Here is an 18,496-nt window from a genome sequence, read left to right on the forward strand (position 1 = left end):
CTTGGCAGCTTCAGACATAACGATGGTTTTTTAATATTGCAAAAAATACGTTCACCTTATTAGTTTAGAAATCTTTTTTTTAATACACATGTATTTTCATTACATAATGTTTTGTAGGAGGTAACATAAGTCAAGGCGTACAAAAACTCAAGAGAAATACCATCTATTTGCATAATTGCATAGTCTACCCACTCTACCCAGTAATAAGAGTTCCGACCAAAATGCATAACAAAAGTAAAGGTTCGTTCACATCAGCTATTAGCAGCGGTCGTTGCATGGCACTGCGGCTTCCACTGCGGTGGGAGTGCACCCCAATCTACTTAATAGACTTCCGAAGTTGATTGTAACCGATTACTTCGACCATTTTTGTTTTATGCTGTTGTTACCTATAAAATTAACGGTGTTTTTAAGTTTGTGGTTATGTTTTAATTTTAGGAAAATGTGAGAAGTAGCTGAGGGCACTTTTGAACGGAAAGTTACGTACGTATAGCCTGAAGGTGTTATATTTTATGGCCAGTTTCACAGGCTACTGATAAAGCCTCGGTTAGTCTATTAAGAGCTTATCTGTCAAAAAAACTATGACTTTTGGTTTCGCAGGTCTCGGATTGCAATATATGGCAGCGTTTTTGGCGTTAGTATTGTAGATTATACAACATGTATTAGTTATTTATATAGGTTCTATCTCATTATATACATTACTAGCTTTCCGCCCGCGGCTTCGCCCGCGTGGAATTCGGTTATATTGCGGTATAAATCACAACTATAAGAAAACTTCTCATTCCCACGGAAAAATCTAAGAAGCGCGATGTAACGCTGGATAAGATTAGTTATTAAACCAAAACTGAATGGTACACTATATTATACGTTTTCCCTTGTGGAGCAAAAACATGCAGATTTTGGGCACTGGAAACCCGGGAACACGCTACATAGAGTTGACCATGGGAAAAACAATGTTTTTCTAAGTGTACTCCAGCAACCCTTAGAGTTTGGCCTTGTGCTTTATTAATGGTCATTGCAAATGAAACCCTTATAGGAAATTGAAGTCTTTTAAATTGAAATGGGAGGTCTGTTGGAATAATCGGAATCCGAGGAATGAGTACACTTTCACCCTTTGCTGCGCCAGTTAAAATAGTGGCTGTAATAATGTTCCGCCCAAGCTGAGTGACACGCAGCCTGGTACCATTACACAGTCTAGGGGCATCGAGATTACGCATGAGCATCACCGGAACACCTACTTTTAGTTTTAATTTATGAGAAGGCACCCCAGATAATTCCAAAGAATTTAAAAACTCCACAGGATATGAGGCACTATGTTCTGTTTCTATCACTGTGTCTACAGATAAATATTCAGTATTTTCTCCCATAACTTCATTCAAAATATTTTCATTTATTTTAGTGACCGTTTCATTTTTTGGTGCTAATATTGCGCGTTCGCAGAGCCATTGATCATCATTTATATGAGCGTGTAAGTCAGTATAAACTTTTGCTACCAACTCCGATTCGCTGCCCACAACATTACAAAACTCTTCCGTTAAAGTTATCATTCCCTCTGCATCTACTTTCATTTTCCCATCACCGATTTTTAACAATGTTTCCGCGTAATTACCCGATTGAATGTCATTGAATAATCGCACTCGCATGTTTGTGGTTAATTTAAACTTTATGACATGGTCCCACAACTTGGAAGATTTTAGGCAAGCTTTTATTTCATCTGCTGGAGTCCCCCTTTGTATGACTGGCAGTGTTTGCCGGAAGTCACCTGCTAATAAAACTACCAATCCTCCCATTATGCTCTTGCAGTCCCTTATATCCTGCAAAGTCCTATTGAGAGCTTCAATAGCTCCTTTGTGCGACATGGTACACTCATCCCAAACTAACAGCTTACACTGGCGCAGCATCGCGGCCCGACCACTATTTTTACTAAAATTACAGATTGGGGATTCCTCTTGAGCAAGATTTAGAGGCAGTTTCAAAACGGAGTGCGCAGTTCGTCCTCCTGTGAGCAGCGTGGCAGCAATTCCAGAGGAAGCAACGGCTACTGCAATGCTTTTATCCTTTCTGACATGAGCCAGAAGAAGATTCAGTAAAAAAGTTTTTCCAGTGCCCCCCGGAGCATCAAGAAAGAAAAGTGCGCCATTCCCTGACTCTACGTAGCGTGTTACTTCGTCGAATACAGTTTTTTGCTCGGGTAACAATTGTGGGACCATGTCATTTACTTGTTGTTGCAGTATAGTAGCATTATAATCTAGCTCTCTGGCGATGTCATTTACGCTTTCTTCTGATCGTTGTGGGCTAGTCATTCCAAATTCACTCAATTTTTTACCGATTATTTCCATAGTTTTATTTTCTATTTTAGTGAGAGCCTCGTTGTAAATAAAATCATTGTACGTGATGTCCGGATGTGTCATCTGCAATCTTTTTAAAATATCTTCTGCCATATCATTTTTATATTTTTCCCATAGCTGTTGAGGATTAGCAACACCGCAGGTTGAGATCAAGGTTGCAAACAACTCTCTTATTTTTGTAGGTGATCTGCATTGAACTGCTTCTATCATGGTTTCCTCCCAATGATTATCATTCTCCAACAGACCAAGAACTTCACATGCCTCTCTGTATGTTGCGCACTCTTGACCGTTCACAATTTTAAGGTCCCTGTGGCTAGTTGGTCCACGAACATGGTGCAGAAGCATTCTTAAACAAAAACACTCAAAATTGCACACGTGAACAGTATATACACGACCAAGAGCATCCCCTGATTTTACCCCGGGCCAGTTTTCTACTGGGGTGCCTTGAATGCGACGTTTCCACTCTTTTCTAGAGGCATTCCATGTATAGTATCGGGGAACCTCTGAATACAAAAGAGTTTTTGCAAATGGGTCGATTTGGCAAAGATGGAAAAATGCGGTCAGTGTTGTCTTTGGCGGAGACGCCATTCTATCATGAAAATTGCTTTCATTAAAATACACACGCTCTCCGTTTTCTAAATGCACGGCCAAGTGAGTGACAGTGGGGTGCCTTTCATGTAATGGGAATCCTAAAAGTCGCCATGCTGCCTCATTGCTGCTCACATAACGCCCCTGTTGGAAAGCTTGCACTTCGTTTAAGACAGACGATCCAGCTTCCTGTATAAAATTGAACACGGCTTGATCGGTTCCTTTGTTAATATATTTACAAATATATTTGATAGCGCGCACGGAACCGCAGGCCTCCACATTTATATGGGCATTAAATATTTTACATAAAATTGGCGAGTACGGTACAATCCAACTATTGTCCATAGTTTCAAAAGCTCCGCTGCGGGTTTTGATAGTAACCGTTCGGCCCCCGTCTTCAGGTGATCTTCTTCTGTATAACGGATAGCCCTGTTCATTGTGGATAGTGTCTTTTATAAGTGATCGCGGGTACTTTTTTGTGCATTTCCCCTCCTTCATACACGGTGACGTAGAGTTACGAATGCCACAGGGACCATGCATCATGTTTTTAACCACAGTGTCGTGCAACTCCTTATCTTCTGTAGGATCAGGAATTTCAGCGCTAATCAGATTGTCAATGTGGGTAGGTCGCAATTTCTCCTTGAGCCAAATCAAAATATGAACATGTGGCAGCCCCCTTTTCTGCCATTCGATGGAGTACATACAACATTGCACGTCGCCAAATACTTTACCTTTGGTAATGACACCCATAAGTTTCTGTACTTTTAATCTGAATACTCTCGCTATCAAGTCGTGTCTGTCAATTGGTTTCTGACCTGGCATTAACTCATCGGTTATCTCCTTCCAAGATGGGTTACAGGTGAATGTAACAAAGAGATCGGGACGGCCGTGAGCGCGTACGTATGCAAAAGCATCTTGCGTATATTCGTGTAAGTAGCGCGGGCTATTGATAAAAGTTGGTGGGAGAATAACCATCTTTCCTAAATCACTGGGATTTACATTGGCATCGTTACTTACTGCATCTTGCAGGTGAATGTATTGTTCAGCTCGTAATTTTTTTTGGTTAAGAGTTATATAACGGAGGCGCTCGCTCTCTGTTTTAACCCACATGTCCACTAAAAACTGATGGAAAATTTGCCTGAAACGGGGAAGCAAGTTAAAATCATTCTCACGTAACATCATGTGATAAGCATAAAAGTTCATACAGGTTACTTTTTTATTAGGCATGGGTTGACCTGTAGTTGGGTTGATTAATGGCAGCTCAAAATGATAACCTTCTTGGCCTTTGCTGAAAATCAAGGGATACTGAAGGGCGTCATAGAACTTGTGAGTATCGGGTACGCGTGTCAAAGTATTATCATGCGCTCGGAGAACGATGTCGCGTGATGAAGAAAAGTCACCACAAACCACTGCAGCAACATCATTGATGAGAGGCGCATTGAATCGTCTCTCGTGTTCTCCATGCGGAGTGCGATCTGCGTGAATAACCAATTTGTATTGTTCGTGAGGCATGCGGTCTAACGCCGTTTTAAAAGTATTAATAAGTCGATTGTGCTCATGCAACATTCTTTGGATTTTTAGTACGATTTCCCTCTCAACTCCTTGAATGTGATGATGATGTCCTCCTAGCCGATTATCGGCTACGGCGGCTGTTCTCATGTAAGGAGATTAGCCAACTACGCAGGACATATTATAGTGCACGAGCATTTGCGCAGACACAAGTGCACTCCCTATTCCTTCACTCTCATAGTCCGATGGGACGGTAATCCGACACGACCGGAGAGAGATCAGGCGCAGGACCGACATTTACGTGCTCTCCGATGCACGGGTGAATCAATCACCAGCTTCCAGGCTCCGGGCTGCTTTGTGAAAGTCTTCTAAAACCCACAAAGCGATTTCGGCCCGACTCGGGAATCGAACCCGAGACCTCGTGCTCAGCAGCCGCACTTGCGCCCACTAGACCAACGAGGCAGTTATTTGAATGTACTGACATCGCCGATCTGCTTCATTATCTTCATCTCCCATGAAATATATCTGAAGAAATTTATGTTGTTCATTGGCCGCGGGAAGCATAGAACCGATCCTGTGGTAAACTTGGCCCTGGATAGTAAAAGTTGGTGAAAATCCGGGCATGATTATTTCCCGGTCTACCCCGAAAGATGTCATCTGGAAACAGGAATTATATTTTCGAATCCTATTTAAAAAGCGCCGTGACTCATCGGAGTCATATAAAAGAAGAGTTTTGAGGGGTTCTTCTGGTGCATCCAATGTAGGAATACGTACTTTCCCATTGACACAACAGAGACCTGCCGTTTCGTCCTTCCATTTAAGGGCATCACAAAACCTACATTTTTTATTCATTAACCCGATGACGACCAAGGAATGGTTTTTGTAATCGATCAAAGGATCGTATTCAAATGCAGTATTATTAAACACAGACCAAGTATTTTTCATAAAAGCTCGACGCCGTTCTGCTTGCATTTCTGCATGCGCGGTTCTTCTCGCCAGAGACTCTTCTGGAGTCTCCGCCATTCTAGAAGCTGCCTGTCGCCCAGCTTGCTCCTCTAAACGTTGTTGCGTTTGAAGAGGCGTCTCATTAGCTCTCAAAATAGCTTGTCTTTCTGTTTGCTCCTCTAAACGAAGCTGTGTTTCAAGGGGAGTCTTGTTAGCTCTCAAAACGGCTTGTCTTTCTGCTTGCTCCTCTAAACGAAGCTGTGTTTCATGGGGCGTCTCGTTAGCTCTCAAAACGGCTTGTCTTTCTGCTTGCTCCTCTAAACGAAGCTGTGTTTCATGGGGCGTCTCGTTAGCTCTCAAAACGGCTTGTCTTTCTGCTTGCTCCTCTAAACGAAGCTGTGTTTCATGGGGCGTCTCGTTAGCTCTCAAAACGGCTTGTCTTTCTGCTTGCTCCTCTAAACGAAGCTGTGTTTCATGGGCGTCTCGTTAGCTCTCAAAACGGCTTGTCTTTCTGCTTGCTCCTCTAAACGAAGCTGTGTTTCATGGGGCGTCTCGTTAGCTCTCAAAACGGCTTGTCTTTCTGCTTGCTCCTCTAAACGAAGCTGTGTTTCATGGGCGTCTCGTTAGCTCTCAAAACGGCTTGTCTTTCTGCTTGCTCCTCTAAACGAAGCTGTGTTTCATGGGGCGTCTCGTTAGCTCTCAAAACGGCTTGTCTTTCTGCTTGCTCCTCTAAACGAAGCTGTGTTTCATGGGGCGTCTCGTTAGCTCTCAAAACGGCTTGTCTTTCTGCTTGCTCCTCTAAACGAAGCTGTGTTTCATGGGGCGTCTCGTTAGCTCTCAAAACGGCTTGTCTTTCTGCTTGCTCCTCTAAACGAAGCTGTGTTTCAAGGGGCGTCTCGTTAGCTCTCAAAACAGCTTGTCTTTCTACTTGCTCTTCCAAACGTAGCTGCGTTTGAAGAGGTGACTCTAACGCCCTTAGTGCTGTCTGACGTTGAGCCTGTTGCGATAAACGGACTTGAGTACGAATATCATTCTCAGAAGCCCTCAAAGAAGCTTGGCGAGCGGCTTGCTCCTCAAGTCTTTGCTGGCGCTGAGATGGTAGCTCAGCAGCTCTCGAAGCAGCCTGACGCTCTGCTTGTTCGCGCCTTCTTAATTCAGCATGGAGAGACGATTCTTGAGATCGGGCAATTTTCATTGCCCGAGCTTTAGATGAGGTGCTCGACAAATTAGATTTGCGTTTGCGAGGCATTGTGAAAATATGAGTATAAACTATAAACCTAAACTAAAATCCCAAACTAAACTATAAGAATCTAAACCACGAAAAAAACTAAACTAACCTAACCTAACCTATCGAAAAAACAATAACTACTTTAGATAACTACCTAGAAAAAAACCACTAAACTAACTAAACCTAACTATTATACAGCTACTGCTTAAAACCTAAAATCTATAAAATACACAATTCAGTGTAAAATGGTAGGAACCAAAAAAAGCGAAAATAAAACAGCAAGTAAATGAGTCGAAAAGTGCACCGAATAAGTGTATGAGTGTTAGACACTGCTTCTAGAGCGAGTACAAAAAAGAAATATTTATTTCAAAACACCTTAAGACTAATTCGCGGCGAACCTTAACACCGCGATACAGAAAAGCACAACGCCATCTATCGAGCTATCGGGAAGCTCGCGATTGAACAATGAGCTACAGGTTAAAGCGCGAGATATCATTGCACTTCTTACGTATCTTAAAAAAAACAACGTCACCACGTTTTAAAAAGCTATGAGGGTTTTTGAAATTTTTTCTGCCACCGGGTGGCGCCACGTATGCGTCTGGTCCAAACAGCTGTCAAATAGTATGGAATTGTAGGTGCCGAACTTATTGTTTATTGAAATTCTGTTATATTGGAAGTGTTATTGATTTTATTATGGACTACGGTCAGAATAAGGTTTCCGAACTAAAAATTGAGCTAAGAGAGAAGGTGCAAAAGCCACTGGTACTAAGGAAAAGCTTGTTGAAAAATTTGTTAACACAATATGATTTAGTTTTTTTTATTTACTCAACCGCAATAGTAAAACAATAATGCAGTGCTTTAATTATAAAATAAAAAAAACACTAAAATCGTTCACTATTCATAGTAAAGATAAGCACTTTGACAGTTATTGGACCTGACGACTCGGTGCTGCCACCTCGTGGATTGCCATTTTAGAAAACCCTCATTCTTACGTATTTTAAAAACACATCGTTACCACGTTTTAAAAACACCCAGCGCCATCTATGGCATACCTCAAGAACTAAATAACTTAACTAATACATATACCAATTAGTAATTCGTTGAATTATAGTTATTTCAGGATAAGTAGATGTAAAAAAAACAGTTAAGACGATAAAACAAATTGTACGTCATCCCTCGGGAATTCCTCATTTTCGAAGATTCATTATCGTATCATTTAGCTTCTAAATTTATATGTTCATATTCGTTTGCAATATATAAGTAGATGTAAAAAAAAAAACAGTTTATTAGACGATTAAACAAATTGTACATCATCCCTCGGGAATTCCTCATTTTCGAGGATTCATTATCGTATCATTTTTTAAACGACACACAGCGCCATCTACAATCCATCCATCAAGCAAACAATATTTTTGTTTTCCCTCGGGAATATCTATTTTTTTCGGGATAAAAAGTACCCTATTATTTAATCCGGACTTCTAACTTTACGTCTGCAAAATTTCAAAGCAATCGGTTCAGTAGTTACGGCGTGAAAGCGGAACAAACAAACAAACAAACAAACAAACAAACAAACTCACTTTCCGATTTATAATATTAGTAAGGAAGTAAGGATTAGTAAGGATTAGACTCATAGATAGATACAATACAATAATAGATAGATTACCGTCAACAAACCAGCAAAACCGCATGTCCTTGGCTCAGATTTTCGCGTAAAACAAAATCCACCTGCATACTCACCGTTTAACAAATTCAAAGATAAAAATACATCGAAACTCACGATAGTATCGATTGGAAACCGTTCAACCGAATTAGAATGGCGAATCGATTTTTTATTTGTTTTGCCGAGGAAAAATGCTTTCGTTAACCCTTGCCATTTTTATGGGGTTCGTGACGGGGTTGTGACAGTAGCCCTTTCAATGCACGACGTAGTATTGTTCTAGAGAGATTTTTCTAGATTTCTCTCCAAAATAAGAGTATGTATGTACATAATATATTTTTAAAGGAGTATTTTAGAGAAAGGAGTATTTTATTGTAGAGATTCGTAAAAACGCATGCTTGTATTTTGAAATGCGTTCTTCGAACGTTTGAAAATTGAATAAAAACTAAAACATTTCATCAAGATGTTATTAATTGCTCTAAACTCTAATCTATTTTTGTTCCTCCATGTATTTCATTTTTCCTTTTGTAGTAAGATTTTAAACTTTTTTCGAAATTTTAAATAGAATATTACATACTACCCTAGCGTCTATTAAGCGGCTATTATATAACATAATAATTATACCAGAAAAAGACGATACGTATTACGACGATTGATTTACATAACAGCGACAAAATAAAGGTTACTAAAAACTTTGCAATATAAATTGAGACAAAAACAAAGATTTTTAATAGTAATTTAACCAAGCGGTTTGTAAAAACTAAAATAGATATGATCACGCGAACTAAATTAATATTCACTTTGATTGAACTTCGTAAGTTTTTTCAAAGTCAAATGATTGCATAATAACAGGTTTGTTTAATTTATTAAACAGCTGAGCACGTTATTTTGTGTTATTTTTTCTATAAAATATTCTTCTAAAAAGGAGTCATGGAAGAACGTTTATTATTACATTTTCCAACTTTGTTGGGGTCGGCTTCCAGTCTAACCAGATGCAGCTGAGTACCAGTAACTTGAATGGACCGATTGCCTATCTGACCTCTTCAACCCAGTTACCCGGGCAACATGATACCCCCTGGTTGTCAGACTTACCAGCATTTACATGAAGCCGCGGGCAAAAGCTAGTACTAACAATATAAAATGTCGTACTTTTCCCTTGAGGCATAAAGAGTAAAAGTTTTGGTAATTGTTATAGGTACACAATAAGGAGAAAGGTAAAAACTGTAGCAAGGTCATTTGACATTTTTACGGGTTGTTAACGTCGTATGTATTGATTTTCTTTAAGTATTACTTTCTTTCAGTTACAATGCTTCATGTATTTCTTTGTACTGAGTATTATATTTGTGTCAATCAATGTATAATATTTTATGAATAGCAAAACACGACATTAAGAAGTTGGAAACTTGATAGGCATGTTTTTTCGGAAAACTGTTTCTATTATTAGGTCCACAAGGATACAAGAGTGATTATAAGTATTATGAGTTATTATACGTAAAAAAACATGTCTAGTTTCTTTAGTTATGTAAGCTACTACGATGACCATAAAATTCTAATAATAGAGACATTTTAACAAAACAAAATAATTACGTTCAATCTCGCTTTGTTCGAGAAGTAACTTCGATCCCTAGGTGATGATAGATGATGATGATGAGGTATACTCACAGCAGGTTACTTCTCCAGCTCATGCAGCACCGTGTGGTCACAGTACTCGAACACGAGGTGCAGCTTGCGCTTGCGGCGAAACACTTCGATCACTAGGTGATGATAGATGATGATGATGAGGTATACTCACAGCAGGATACTTCTCCAGCTCCTGCAGCACCGTGTGGTCACAGTACTCGAACACGAGGTGCAGCTTGCGCTTGCGGCGAAACACTTCGATCACTAGGTGATGATAGATGATGATGATGAGGTATACTCACAGCAGGATACTTCTCCAGCTCATGCAGCACCGTGTGGTCACAGTACTCGAACACGAGGTGCAGCTTGCGCTTGCGGCGAAACACTTCGATCACTAGGTGATGATAGATGATGATGATGAGGTATACTCACAGCAGGATACTTCTCCAGCTCATGCAGCACCGTGTGGTCACAGTACTCGAACACGAGGTGCAGCTTGCGCTTGCGGCGAAACACTTCGATCACTAGGTGATGATAGATGATGATGATGAGGTATACTCACAGCAGGATACTTCTCCAGCTCATGCAGCACCGTGTGGTCACAGTACTCGAACACGAGGTGCAGCTTGCGCTTGCGGCGAAACACTTCGATCAGGTTCACTAGATTAGGGTGCTTCAAGTTCTGCGAACAAGAAACTTGGATTACTAGTTAGTTATAGGAACACAGGTCGTCCGGAGAGAGCAAAGAGCAAAGACTTTGGGTGCGAGTGCGGGGCTGCTGTGCAGACCATGTCCTACCTCATCGCATGTCCACTATGCCCTGAAACTTGCTCGCGGGCGGACCTAATGGGCGCATCCGTCCGTGCTCTCGCTGTGGCGGCATATTGGGCTGACAAACTGTAGTTAACTATAAGACATGTCATCGACACGAAAGAAGCAGAAGAAGAATAGGATTAAATAGTATTGTATTCTTAACTAATATTATGAACGTCACTACAAAATGAATTTGCCTATCCAGATAAAGCCTACTGCAGTTTTCGGGATACCAACTATCTGTTCGTTCAGCCGTTTTGCTTTGATATCGTACCAATACCAACAAGTTATAAGTTCACAGATATGCAAAAAGTGAAACCAGTATAATAAAAATTGCATAAAAAATCAACTTTATTATAAAACAACTCGCCTACGGCTTTAATTAACCAGTTATAATGACATTTGCTATTAAAGGATATACAGGACAAATAGAATAAAAGTCGTGGTGTAAGGTGTAAGAAAAAAAGTCGTGGTGGCCTAGTGGGTAAAGGACCAACCTCTCAAGTATGAGGGCGCGGGTTCGCTCCCAGGTCAGGCAAGTACCAATGCAACTTTTCTAAGTTTGTATGTATTTTCTAAGTATATCTTAGACACCATGGACTGTGTTTCGGATGGCACGTTAAACTGTAGGTCCCGGCTGTCATTGAACATCCTTGGCAGTCGTCACGGGTAGTCAGAAGCCAGTAAGTCTGACACCAGTCTAACCAAGGGGTATCGGGTTACCCGGGTAACTGGGTTGAGGAGGTCAGATAGGCAGTCGCTTCTTGTAAAGCACTGGTACTCAGCTGAATCCGGTTAGACTGGAAGCCGACCCCAACATGATTGGGAAAAGGCTCGGAGGATGAGGACAAATAGAATAATACCTAATATATTTTTGTTTTAACCAAAAATGTTACTTATATCGGTTTATTATTCAAATAAATGTATATTTCGGAAAATATTACCTATTAGTAATTTTCTAATTATAACAACTCCAAATTATTCTACATAGTATTATTCAATAATTTTGGGAAAACATGTTTGCTAATGCATAATAAATATCGAGTTGTTTTTCGGGGAAACCCAATCAGCAAATAGGTTACGTTACATAATAAATAATTTAAATAAATAATGTCCAGGATAGAGCGAAGTGGAAGAAGAAGATACGGAAAGCGGACCCCGTCACAAGACGGGATAGACGCTAAGAAGAAGAAGAAGAAGAAGAATGAATCAATCTATAAATACAATAAGTGGTTGAAAGAAAAAAAAATACGTCCAAAGTCGAACCGTTCCCAAAGTAATCTTGAAGTAGTCTAAAACTTAATCAGAGTACCTAAAGCATACTCACACACATAAAAAGAAAAATAAACGACTAAGCTAAAAATAAATCAGACGATGCACTTTCCTACCTCTTTCTAATCGTCCGGTCAGTTTCTTGACCTTTTACCTTTTCCATTTAAAAGTAGACAAACAAACAAAACAGAAAAGGCAAAAAAATTATAACTTAGTTGCTTACGAAAAAGGGGGTTTCCACAAAATAAAAAACTTTGGTATAATAATTGTAATTACAGTCACGCATACATGGTTTTAAAGGGGGTAAAAGCAAAGGTCAATGTACTTAGTTTTCCAACTGTAATCAAGTTTCATATGTGATAGGGGCGAGTCCGTCGACCCAATCAATCTACCTTAATAATGACAAATATACTTCTTATGCCTAGCTTATTCTTATATATGGCTGTCATGTCATTGAACATCTTTGGTAGTCGTTATAGGTATTCAGAAGCTAGTAAGTCTAACAGTGAGTCTTACCTAGGATCAGACTTGTCTTAGAAAAGTAATAAGACAAAATATCCGCCGATTTTTGTGGACGCGTCTATCAAGATATTTAACCACTTCACTGTCCACGAAGGAGACAATCGGTAAGACAATCGGTGTGTATCACATATGACTCACGGGACAGGGAAGTTATTAAGGCTAACAGACAAAGACATGGCAGATAATGAGAAGAAAAGCTGGCTTTAGTGAAGATACTGGTAGAATAGGGTTAATAAAGGAGAAAACATAACTTTGTCGACAAAGTTGTTGACTGCCTCATATTTTTGTCAAAGCATGTTCTTGATTGGTGGGAAAACTTGACGGATCGGGAGACATGAAGAACAAATACGGATGCTTTTGTCCAGCGGTGGGAAAGTCAAAACTAGGAAAAAAAATGTTCTTCCATGTAGTTCATGTTAGAACATAAAAGATAGGATACCTATACATTAAAATAATAACAGGTACAGCATAAATAATCGTGTATAATTTAATTTAATGACACAATACGTTGAAACATGCGACGTATTTCATGATAACATGATTCACGTCTAGGAATTGATATATGACCACCATCTTTAAATTCCCATAATCATTGTGAATGCACAAATCGATATCTGTGGCCAATTTTCTCTTTATTAGTACTCTTGGCCTTGGAGGGTTGCAAACGTTATTACTTAAAGGTCACTTCATAATGCAGGTGAAGGAATTAACATAGATAAAATGATAGGTGCTTGATTAACTAGTATTCCTAAGTCAGTCGTCGGTCTAAGGTTAGTGCGATTTATTTCATTGTCTGTTTTAGCATTGAAACCGACAGAGCTTTAGAAGACGGCTGGGTGGTGCAGTTACAAGTCATTAGTGCCCATAAGACATTTGAAGATAACAAATAAGGACCTGATAAGAATAGAGAGTTTCAGTCGAAGTATTAGTAAATATAAGTATCAGACTAGAGGCTTTTGAGATGTGGTGCTGGAGGAGGATGGAGAGAATTAGCTGGACGGAAAGAGTTACTAACGAGGAAGTACTAAACAGAGTAGGAATTAAGAGGCAACTATTGCAAAATATAGAGAATAGGAGAGGAAAAATGATAGGACACCTTATACGTCACGACGATTTTATCAAAAACATCGTGGAAGGGAAGGTCGAAGGAAAGAGAGGAAGGGGTCGTCCAAGATATAGCTACATCAAGCAAAGTAAAGAAAAGGTGAAGGTTGTGACGTATAAGGAAGTTCAGGAGTTGGCGCTAGATAGGTGTAAATGGAAGGAGCTGCACCGACAAGAGCTGGGCTCTTAAATTAATGATGATTAGTAAATAAAGTACATGAGCAGATAAAAAATGAGGAAATAGAATTAATGGATGTGGATTGTGGATAGATCATTTACTTTAGCAATACTTCCCATGTGCTCACTTTTGGGACAGGAGGGACATGTTATCAACGCGACAGAACAGTTATTAATAACAGGACCTTTTATTTTATCAATTGAGATAACGATCGTTTGGACAACACAACATAACATTAATCAATTAAGTGAAGTTTTCGTGTTATTAGTTCCGTATTGTCCAAATTGACGGAACCACGTCATCGATATTATCTATCGATAACTTCACTTATTAGGATTGGATATTTTAACCATGAAACTGAAGGTTAATAAAAGGGAGCTTTTAAGTTACTTGAATATGGCAGGGTGGTCCTAAAGACGGTAGAAGAAGATGGGCCGTTTAATTTAGGAGGAAATATCTTAAGCCTACCTATATGTCTACGTATTTCAAGCATATTATCTTCATATGAAATGAAATGAAATCGTTTATTTTGCAAGTTGGACATTACATCACTTTTACACGTCATTTTAAGAACGCTGAGGTCGGCATTTCCTAACTGACTGATCCCTGAGAAGAAACGCCGAAACAAACTCAAGGGTCATAGTCTCTTTTAAAGTCCAAACATGTTATAAATCAAGTAATATCATGTGTGAGTGTCACCATGTACGCGGTCTGGAATGGCCTTTTGAGGAAAGAGCCACATCAGGCTGGAGGTGACCAGTCCCAACAGACGGCACGCATGCATCAGTCGTCGTGTAGCTGTCATATTCCTTTGCATATAATATGTCAGCATAGACTGTCATATTCCTTTCATTTTCCGACATTCGGGAAAACAGATTGTGTAACACTTTCTCCCACATTCAAAGACATTTAATGATTACTTAAGTCACTCCTTAGTTACAGATTCTCATAGAAAATCTGCACTAAGGAACGGCTTAAGTAACCATTAAATGTCTCTGAGTGTGTCCATTTATCTTTTAAAAAGATATACCGTGGGACGGTCTCTTCCTACAAGTAGGTACCCCATGTCCTAATATGTATTTCCCTCTGTAGACTAAGACCACGTTAGTCTCAAAAAAGAGTGAATAAAAAACTTACTTTAAGCATCCTAATCTCCCGAAGCGCAATTTTCCTAATGAGGGGATCGTCTTCGTTCTCGACGAACTTCTTGACGGCGACTATCTCGCCGGTGTCGCGGTTGCGGCACTTGTACACGAGCCCGTAGGAGCCCTCGCCGAGCTTCGCCAGCTTCTCGTAACGCTCCATCGCGCGACTGCTCGCGCGTGACCTGCGGGAAAGACAGCGACGTGAATATTTGATTGGGTTGCGGAATACGGTTGGTATGTTCTCGGCGAATTTAAGGGAGCAAGTGCAAGGTGCTAAATACCGGGAGGTTGGTGTTAGTGGACCAAGGCGGCTGTTCTCAGTTCTCATGTAAGGAAATGAGACAAGGACTATTTTGTCATGAGTGTAGTGGAAGACGGTTGGGTATGAACCTGAATTTCACAACAATCGAATGAAGAGGAGAAGTTACTGTGTAATAGGATTAATACACCTCTAGGGTGGGTCCATGGTAGGCGGTCTCAATAGAAAGTACCTAAAAGCTAGGTATACATGGTAGAAACTTAAGCCAAAGAGACTTGCTACTATAAAATTCTATTGCATTACCGTATAACCGTATATGCAAATGGCAAGTAAAGTACCTGAAAGTGATCACTTCAGGCGATACGATAGCTCTATTTATTTCCTCCCCTCTCATCGTGGCACTGTAATTTTAACCCCTATAGTCGAAAAGTGTTCTGCATAATTTGTTTCTGCTCTCCAACATAATTTGAAGAAAGCAGATATTGTGGTAGGATTTATTCCAAAGTATTTAACTAAACATAACCTAGAGGTCTAAAGGTATCATGGCAATATCATGGAGAATAACTGACAGCCATTTTGACGTGAAAGATTTTTAGTGCCATCATAAAGAAGATTAGAGTTCCGTATGGCCTCTTTCTTTGGAAAGAATAGGGAAAGATAGAACCTTCTTGCAAATTAGTAGTAGAAATAAAACGAAAGGGCTCGTTCGACTGCTATGATTTTATTATATTTTCCTTTAAATACATTGGCAAATGAGTCATTAAAAATCTATTATTTACGTTCAGCTGGCGATTCTCACGCTGAATATTATAATTTCATACTAAGGCTAAGGATCACCACCCAATAACTCTGCCATTTAGGCAAGTTTTGCTAACGACTGAAGAAGGTAATGGTCCTCATTGGTCCTCCATCGGCATACTTGGAGACAGATTGTGTAAGAACTTTGAAGGACTCTTTTCAAGGAGACGACCTTTAGCTATGAAGAGTACGTCCATAGAGGAGGAAAAGTTGACCAAAGCCTAACACTATATAGATCGATAACTGTGACGCTGTGTTAGGTAAACAGAAATTTCAATAACTGTCGTCAACCTGTCTACTTCATATTACAACGAATAATTGTAACCGATAAGCCATCGGCTATCGCTCACGTTTCAATCATCTTAATTACATAATATACGAAAGGTTAATTGCATTGAGTAATTAAGTTATTATCTAACATGACGGCGTTTATCGCCGAGTGCCATGATACTCATATCGTTAATAAAAGAAATAGCCGGGAACGTCCCTTGTGTGTCTCGTTTAATTATTTTATGGTACCTATAGCCAATCGCCAATCCTTCTCCTTGTGCGAGGAGCCCTGTGACGATAAAAAGGCTGTAACAGTCAGTATAGCCAATCGCTACAGGGTTCTTTGCAAGCTACCGTGCCCTAGTACATGAAGGGCTCCAGAAAGAACATGGTGGATTTTAAAAGTTCGGTAAAAGTCTGACACGCTGTACCCACAGCAAATGATCCCTTCATATGATGATTATCACTTAAAAAGATACATATGTATATCCAATTTTTGCGCTAGAAAATAAAACATAGCTCTTCTTACAAGTCGGGCATAGATTTTAAAATCAATGAATCAAGTGGTCACATCGAAATTTGAAATGTACGTCCATAGATCGATTGGAAAGAAGAAGATCCTAAATTCGACTTTAATTAGATTAGTTTATAAAGTTCGCAGCTTATTATTCTGTGTCAAGGGAACTCATTGTCTAAGTTAGGGGATGTTTCAAGTTCAAGTTCGTTACTAATTTACCTAAACTAGGGTAAACATTGTCACCCCTGCTTATCCAAAGTATTTTTTTTAAGTTAAGATAGGACCTCAGCATTTTTTCGGATAGACCTAAATTTTAGGTACGGTATCAAAAAAATTCCAGTCATTTAAGTATTTTATTTTACTAAACAACATTTTCAAACTGAAATTGAAGAAGTTACGAATTTCGACAGCTTTGCTAGTGTCCCACGCATAAAAATTTTAAAAATCACTAAGTATCTACCTATCGATCATTCTTGCGATTTTAACCTTTATTTGCAAAAGAAGAGGGAGCTTATAGGAAAAGAAAATAAGTACCTACGTCAATTTTCACATTGGCTAATTCTATATCATCTCACCTCCTTGGTAGCAGCGGCAGGTTGTTGCCAAATAACCACAACCGTTTATCACCGAACCATTTCTCCATACAGGATGCCACGTTGTTCCACAGCTTGATACGCGAACAGTCCCACACAATAAAATCCTTCATTCGCGTATCCGAACGTGAAAACTCGCGAGCATATCCCGCCAAAATCTATGTCAAAAATCCCGCCGGTTTGAATGACGTTAATGACGATTTTATTTTTTTAATTTGTGCACGAGTTGTCGTTGCAAAGGCTGCCAAGCTTTTAGTTGTGCTTGAAGGAAATATCGATCGATGTTTTGTTTACAGTTTGTGTGGGCCTGTGTACATGACAACCGCGGTGGTAGGGCGGAATGTAGGCTAGAGGATCGACAGACTTTTTTTTCTTTATTCTATGGAGAATAATCTTATTCGAAAATACTACAAGGATAAGAAATTGTTTTAATAGACTTAATTTCCTCAAGAGCGGAACAATTAGCCCCACGACCACAAGGCCCTTTTTCATTACTTCTTCGGTTGATTTTTAAGGAAAATATTTAATACTAGGTAGTTAACCATATAAGTAGAAAAAAAGCTGATACCCATGTCGGTCTCCCGGACTACACTTTCATAAAGATTTCATACATGATGTCAGTGCCCGTTGCGGGTAATGGATGTTAAATACATGTCATAGGGGCTACGACATGGGGCCATAATGTTATAACGGTATCAACACAGACATAACGCAAATACGGAGTTCTTTCAAATAAACATGTAATATAAATAAATACATAATCGTTTAGAGGATTTTGATAGGCATATTCTTAGCTTCAGGAGCTGATTGTCGGCCACGAAAAAAAACTTAACTATGTATTATCATTTAGGTCGATCTTGATAGTGTAACCAACCTCTGATGGTCCTCTTTGCTGGTACCAGCATGCTTTAGGAATATACTTAACTTATGTCTGCATGAAAGTGGACATCACACTCACGTTATGTTCTCAACTCAACTAAATCTCATTAATAAGTAAGTAGGTTATAGGTAACGTTATTGTAGGTAAAGATTGTCTAACTAATTATTTCAATCTATTCATTAAATCGAGCTAAATTAAACTGGGTTTATCCACCCACACATCTCCGAACGGTACCTAATAGATAGCGTACGTT

At 39.5% G+C, this 18,496-nt stretch overlaps 1 protein-coding gene across 1 annotated transcript in view; it reads right to left on the bottom strand.

Moving 5' to 3' along the window:
- LOC110382802 (cyclin-dependent kinase-like 1) overlaps positions 1-17,632 on the bottom strand; it is a 29,001-nt gene extending 11,369 nt beyond the window's left edge. The window contains exons 1-3 of the mRNA XM_064039641.1: positions 17,346-17,632; positions 14,919-15,108; positions 10,455-10,574 (exon numbers count right to left, since the gene is read on the bottom strand). Coding sequence (XP_063895711.1) covers positions 10,455-10,574; positions 14,919-15,108; positions 17,346-17,476 — 441 coding nt within the window. The 5' untranslated portion in view covers positions 17,477-17,632. The remainder of the gene's footprint in view (positions 1-10,454; positions 10,575-14,918; positions 15,109-17,345) is intronic.
- Between the last annotated feature and the right edge of the window lie 864 nt (positions 17,633-18,496).

This window comes from Helicoverpa armigera, chromosome 20 (genome assembly GCF_030705265.1).
Source record: "Helicoverpa armigera isolate CAAS_96S chromosome 20, ASM3070526v1, whole genome shotgun sequence".
In the NCBI taxonomy this organism is placed as follows: domain Eukaryota; kingdom Metazoa; phylum Arthropoda; class Insecta; order Lepidoptera; family Noctuidae; genus Helicoverpa; species Helicoverpa armigera.